The following is a 6,826-nucleotide window of genomic DNA, read 5'->3' on the forward strand; positions in this document are numbered from 1 at the left end:
CTGTGTGTGTGTGTGTCTGTCTGTCTGTGTCTGTCTGTCTGTCAGCTCTCTTTCTGTCTGTCTCTCTGCCTGTCTGTGTGTCTCTGCCTGCCTGCTTGTCTGTCTGTCTGTATGTCTCTCTGCCTGCTTATCTGTCTCTCTGTGTCTGTCTCTCTGTCGGTCTCTCTGCCTGCTTGTCTGTCTGTCTCTGTGTGTGTGTGTCTGTCTGTCTGCCTGTCAGCTCTCTTTCTGTCTGCCTGTCTGTGTGTCTCTGTCTGTCTGTCTGTCTCTCATCTCTCTGTCTGCCTCTCTCTCTGCCTGCCTGCCTGCCTGCCTGTCTGTATGTCTGTCTGTCTGTCTCTGTGTGTGTGTGTCAGTCCGTGTGTCTGTCTGTCTGCGCATGCAAAGGAACAGTTTTGTAACTAGTGCTCCCCACAGCGTGAAAAAGTGTCCAAAAGGAGGTAAAATAAATAAATAAATAAATAAATAAATAAATAAAGTAATTCTGGTGTTTTTATTTACCTTGGTTTTCTCTGCTTGTGGGATCACCTAGATAAATAAGGTTAGTATCACTTAAGTTCAATGTGTTATAATTTGACTCCTGTTGCATTTCACCCAGTCCAGGTTTTACTACCAGCTTGATTAGCCCACAGTGTGTCTGGGCAACCAGCTCAGGTGTGTCTTAATATTAAACTCATAGTGAAACCAGGAATGGATCACACTGCTGTGCAGCGGGAGTCTCATTCCCATCCCTGAACAGCAACAAAATTCACCTCTTAACCCCACTTTTCAATATTAAGGCGCATAGGAATGACTCCCCTCAAAACAGCCGTGAACTAATCAATACCCCAATGGAGCCGCACGAACCGATCACTCGATCATCGAGCCGATCTGAAACTCTGCACAGTGCTTCTCAATCTTCAAGTTTGTCAGCGCTGATCAGGAGTTCTGAATCAGCCATACAGCACCTGTTCTTCCAAGAGAGCCTGGAAGTTCTTGCGAAATCGTAGTTTAAAATGGTCGCCTCGGGTTTTTTTCCTCTTCTTACCTAAAGAAAAAGAAAAATAATAATTATTTCCGAAACTACTGGGGCGACTTTTCTGCAGCCAAACTTACGAGAGTAAATTAGCTTCAAATTCCTGGTCTTGCTGCTCCCTCGCCTGTTCAGAGTGTCACTCGGAGTGAATTATTTTTTTATTATTCCAACCGTTCAATAACATTTGACCTAGGAAGTGCGGCGCTCTCTGAAATCAAGGCCTGCAAACTCTGTCATAGTGTAGTACCACAGCGATGGAAATGAGACTCCCACTGCAGAGCGGTTTGATCCGTTCCTGGTTTTACTAGAAGTTTAATAATCTGACACACCTGAGCTTGTTACCTAGACAGGGCAGCAGTGTGGAGTAGTGGTCAGGGCTCTGGACTCTTGACCGGAGGGTCGTGGGTTCAATCCCAGGTGGGGGACACTGCTGCTGTACCCTTGAGCAAGGTACTTTACCTAGATTGCTCCAGTAAAAACCCAACTGTATAAATGGGTAATTGTATGTAAAAATAATGTGATATCTTCTAACAATTGTAAGTCGCCCTGGATAAGGGCGTCTGCTAAGAAATAAATAATAATAATAATAGACACAGTGTGGGGCTGATCAAGCTGGTAGTAAAACCTGGACTGGGTGACACTGCTGTGCAACAGGAGTCTTATTTCCAGATTATTATTATTATTATTTATTTCTTAGCAGACGCCCTTATCCAGGGCGACTTACAATTGTTACAAGATATCACATTTTACAGATATCACATTATTTTTTACATATAATTCCCCATTTATACAGTTGGGTTTTTACTGGAGCAATCTAGGTAAAGTACCTTGCTCAAGGGTACAGCAGCAGTGTCCCCCACAGGGGATTGAACCCACAACCCTCCGGTCAAGAGTCCAGAGCCCTAACCATTACTCCACACTGCTGCCCAGATACGTCGTTCTCAACAAAACAAAAACTTGTTTATTTTAAAACTGGACATTCAAGACTATTTTTTTTGTAATAATATAACTTTCTCTAAAAAGTCAATAAAATACAAGTATCTCTCTTTCTTCAGTCCTCGTGGTGTTAAACTACAGGCAGCAGTATTTTGGCAGTAGAATTTGTACTGCTAATAGAAAACCTCAAAAAAAAAACAACAAAGATTTTCTACCGATTCTAAACCACTCTTTTTTTTTTGTCCCCCAGTCTTACTAGATTCGTGCCTGTCGTCGAACTGAGGCAGCCGCTTGACCAGCTGGGGCAGGTTGGCGTGAGGATCGTCCTGGAAATTGTCCTTCTCTAGCGCCTCGAGCTGGCGGTTCAGCCGCCGCTGCCGTGTGGCGCGGTCTAATATCCGCCGCTGATTCGCCTCCTGTGAGCGCGCTGGAGAGAGAGAGAGAGAGAAAGAAAGATGGGGAGGAGAGGGGGAGAGAGAGAGAGAAAGATGGGGAGGAGAGAGAGAGAGAAAGATGGGGAGGAGAGGGGGGGAGAGAGAGAGAGAGAGAGAGAGAGAGGAATATTGCATGACTTGACTCAAGAATATTGATTTAATCCGCTCTTCTCTACTTCATATTAGGAAGAAGTGACGCAAAGTTTGCGGATTATAAAGGAATTGATGAGGCATCCCGTTTTGTTTTATGGTAAAAGCCGCTCTAATTTTATCCAGGGCGACTTACACTTGTTACAAGATATCACATTATTTTTACATACAATTACCCATTTATACAGTTGGGTTTTTACTGGAGCAATCTAGGTAAAGTACCTTGCTCAAGGGTACAGCAGCAGTGTCCCCCACCTGGGATTGAACCCACGACCCTCCGGTCAAGAGTCCAGAGTCCCTGACCACTACTCCACACTGCTATCTATCTATCTATCTATCTATTAACACACTGTAGCTGCAAATACGTTTATGGATGTTAGTTTATATTCACGATTATAAACAGGCTTTAAAACTGTAAACACATTGGAAGCCATGACTGCGACCTGCATTTAAGTCAATTGTAAAAAAAGCATGAAGATTCACTCGCTACGAATACATTAACAGACACACACACCATTTGTAATTTTAAAATCACAGTATTATTATTTTTTTCTCTTTGTCGCATTATCGGGACAGGATCGCGCCTGTGTTGTTATGCTACTGAAGAGATTCAACACGTTACACCGTATGCCTCGTGTTTTATTTTTTAAAACGTATATTTTTGTATATATAGTTGCTCTTTCAAACAATAAACTATCCGCTCGGTCGTTAATCCGCTTCTGAAATGACTGTTTCGTTTGATTTTAAGAGATTGTTTACAAACTCACGCACCCGACGTCTTCTTCTCCACCATGTTTTTTTTTAGTCAGGCTGCTACGGGTCCCTGCAGCAGACAAACCTGGTGCAGTACAGTACGGGGAGTTTGCTTTTCAAATGCGATTGAGCTGCTTGCTGGCGCCATCTGCTGGTTACACAACGAAATAATAGTAATTATGTTAAGCAATGGTTTCATCCGACAGTACGTTAGTAGCCATTCTCCTCACTGAGACCTGCATGAACCGGCGTGCAGAGGGAGGGGAGGACAGTCACTGGAACAGCACAGTGCTTTACTACCCATTCTCCTCACTGAGACCTGCATGAACCGGCGTGCAGAGGGAGGGGAGGACAGTCACTGGAACAGCACAGTGCTTTACTACCCATTCTCCTCACTGAGACCTGCATGAACCGGCTTGCAGAGGGAGGGGAGGACAGTCACTGGAACAGCACAGTGCTTTACTACCCATTCTCCTCACTGAGACCTGCATGAACCGGCTTGCAGAGGGAGGGGCGAGCATTCACTGGAACAGCACAGTGCTTTACTACCCATTCTCCTCACTGAGACCTGAATGAACCAGCTTGCAGAGGGAGGGGCGAGCATTCACTGGAACAGCACAGTGCTTAACTACCCATTCTCCTCACTGAGACCTGAATGAACCGGCTTGCAGAGGGAGGGGTGGACAGTCACTGGAACAGCACAGTGCTTTACTACCCATTCTCCTCACTGAGACCTGAATGAACCAGCTTGCAGAGGGAGGGACGAGCATTCACTGGAACAGCACAGTGCTTAACTACCCATTCTCCTCACTGAGACCTGAATGAACCAGCTTGCAGAGGGAGGGGCGAGCATTCACTGGAACAGCACAGTGCTTAACTACCCATTCTCCTCACTGAGACCTGAATGAACCGGCTTGCAGAGGGAGGGGTGGACAGTCACTGGAACAGCACAGTGCTTTACTACCCATTCTCCTCACTGAGACCTGAATGAACCAGCTTGCAGAGGGAGGGACGAGCATTCACTGGAACAACACAGTGCTTTACTACCCATTCTCCTCACTGAGACTCGAATGAACCAGCTTGCAGAGGGAGGGGAGGACAGTCACTGGAACAGCACAGTGGTTTACTACCCATTCTCCTCACTGAGACCTGAATGAACCAGCTTGCAGAGGGAGGGGCGAGCATTCACTGGAACAGCGCAGTGCTTTACTTCACTGAGACCTGAATGAACCAGCTTGCAGAGGGAGGGGAGGACAGTCACTGGAACAGCACAGTGGTTTACTTCACTGAGACCCGAATGAACCAGCCTGCAGAGGGAGGGGAGGACAGTCACTGGAACAGCACAGTGCTTTCCTGTCCTGTGTGTGCAGGTGTGTGTATTATTTATATATCAACAACACAAGACTATAGAAAGAGACATCTTTATTTCAAAAGTATTACAATTTAACCCCAACCTTACAAATAAGTTAACACACACATTATACAAAGCAAGAGGCGTGGAAAACACACAAAGGAGTCGGTTTTTATATTTAAAATTAAAATGTATGGGGGGGGGGGGGGGGGACTTTTATTGTCAAAAAAAAAATATATATATATATTTCTCCAAAAATACAACTGCAGTATCTTTATTAATATTACTATTAAAATAGTTTTAATGATCATTTAAAAAATAAACACACACACACACGATTAGGAATCTGGAATTCCGGAATTCTCCTGGCTTGTTCCGGATTCGGATTCATTCCTTGGATTCCGTTTTGATACAGCAACCTCAAAACTAAGTGATTGGAATTTTCCATTAGAAATTGCCTCTGATCAACCTACGAAAGGAATGGAGGGTGGGATGAGGAAACTGTAGCCTGATGTCCGCCATTTTGGCTCAACCCGCTCTTCAGCTTAATCCACAATCCTAACCACGTTGGAGCCATAATGGTGTCAGTTTCCTCTCCACCTGTGTGATATAAACTCAGGTCTCCCTCCCACACCCTCTCGAGATTAGGGGTCCACGAAAGAGACCATGATGTATCTGGTGCCCTGCGTGGTGGGCAGGCCCTCGTGGTAATGCGTCAGGCGCCCAGGGTGCATGAAAGACCACCCTTTCCGGGGGGCTTCGACACTGCAGTTGTAGCGAAGGAATCGACAGCCACCCCCCTGGAGAGAAGCAGAGGAGGTCAGTCAGTAACACAGCATCCTTGTATTCTTCACCACCTTGTGGACACTAAATGCATTGCACACTGCTAAATATACAGCATGCAGTGCAAAATACATGTTTTCTTTCTCTCAATTTTATTATTATTATTATTATTATTATTATTATTATTATTATTATTATTATTATTATTATTTATTTCTTAGCAGACACCCATATCCAGGGCAACTTACAATTGTTACAAGATATTACATTATTTCACATTATACAGATATCACATTATTTTACATACAATTACCAATTTATACAGTTGGGTTTTTACTGGAGCAATCTAGGTAAAGTACCTTGCTCAAGGGTACAGCAGCAGTGTCCCCCACCTGGGATTGAACCCACAACCCTCCGGTCAAGAGTCCAGAGCCCTAACCACTACTCCACACTGCTTTATATTCAAAATGCAGAGGTGTTTTCACGCAGGCAGGTATATAAAGGAGATCGATGACACATCTGGAGCTGTTGCGCTAGATTTGCACACTGCTGTCCATACCCAGACTGAACCTGGCAGACAATGCAGCCTTTTAGAACCGGAACTCAGAACCTCAGAACTGTCTCCGTGTTCTTAGAACACGCCTCTGCGAGTCCCTCAGGTTTTCATGCAGGCAGGTATAGACAGGTCACTTGATCAAAGCCTCTGCTAAATGATAATGATAATAATGACGGCTGCTCTGACCTGGTAGTCTTGTCCTTTGCTGTTGAGAGCCACGTTGATGGTGAACGTGGAGGAATCATGGTGGGGGCGGAGAGAAGGCTGTTCGTTTGGACGGTACCGAACCACAAAGTTCATTACAGCTTGGGCCTGAGAGAGCGAGAGAGAGAGAGAGAATAAAAAATGCTAACTTTCTAATTCTACGCAATGAGTTGCACCCAGTCCTGGGGTTCAGAGCTCCCCTCAATGAAGTCTGTTATTATTATTAATATTGAAATGATCAGGAGCCAGGAGTTTGAGCAGGGTTACAAACTCACACTAGCCCTGCTGCTGCTGCTACACCCAGTCCTGGGGTTCAGCGCTCCCCTCAATGAAGTCTGTTATTATTATTAATATTGAAATGATCAGGAGCCAGGAGTTTGAGCAGGGTTACAAACTCAATATTTTGTTTAATCCCCACCTTGGGATAGTATCCTGGGTAGAGTTTCTCCGTGACGGGAACGATGTAGTCCTTCAGGAATTTCAGCCATTCCTTTTCGAAGCTGATCTGGTTCATGTGGATATCGACGGTGGGAACGTTCTCATAACCCCCCGATAAACGCTCGTCCTGTCGGGGGGGGGGGGCGGGGACAGGAGGAAGGAGAGTTTGAAGCGGGGAACATCAGAATGAATCAATTAAAAAAATG

At 45.1% G+C, this 6,826-nt stretch overlaps 2 protein-coding genes across 3 annotated transcripts in view; both read right to left on the bottom strand.

Moving 5' to 3' along the window:
• LOC131731685 (zinc finger HIT domain-containing protein 1-like) overlaps positions 1-3,420 on the bottom strand; it is a 4,588-nt gene extending 1,168 nt beyond the window's left edge. Inside the window, exons 1-4 of one of the 2 annotated variants that reach the window (XM_059020944.1) lie at positions 3,307-3,420; positions 2,208-2,378; positions 948-1,027; positions 502-528 (exon numbers count right to left, since the gene is read on the bottom strand). In XM_059020944.1, coding sequence (XP_058876927.1) covers positions 502-528; positions 948-1,027; positions 2,208-2,378; positions 3,307-3,328 — 300 coding nt within the window. In that variant the 5' untranslated portion in view covers positions 3,329-3,420. The remainder of the gene's footprint in view (positions 1-501; positions 529-947; positions 1,028-2,207; positions 2,379-3,306) is intronic. The other variant, XM_059020945.1, reaches the window with a different exon arrangement.
• A 1,273-nt stretch (positions 3,421-4,693) lies between these two features.
• Positions 4,694-6,794, bottom strand: LOC131731686 (procollagen-lysine,2-oxoglutarate 5-dioxygenase 1-like). The gene is made up of 3 exons (XM_059020946.1): positions 6,601-6,794; positions 6,165-6,290; positions 4,694-5,439 (listed from the first exon to the last, which is right to left on the bottom strand). The coding sequence occupies exons 1-3, from the start codon at positions 6,694-6,696 to the stop codon at positions 5,284-5,286; spliced, it is 378 nt and encodes a 125-aa protein (XP_058876929.1). The 5' UTR covers positions 6,697-6,794; the 3' UTR covers positions 4,694-5,283.
• Between the last annotated feature and the right edge of the window lie 32 nt (positions 6,795-6,826).

The sequence above is a fragment of the Acipenser ruthenus genome, unplaced genomic scaffold (assembly GCF_902713425.1).
Source record: "Acipenser ruthenus unplaced genomic scaffold, fAciRut3.2 maternal haplotype, whole genome shotgun sequence".
Taxonomy (NCBI): domain Eukaryota; kingdom Metazoa; phylum Chordata; class Actinopteri; order Acipenseriformes; family Acipenseridae; genus Acipenser; species Acipenser ruthenus.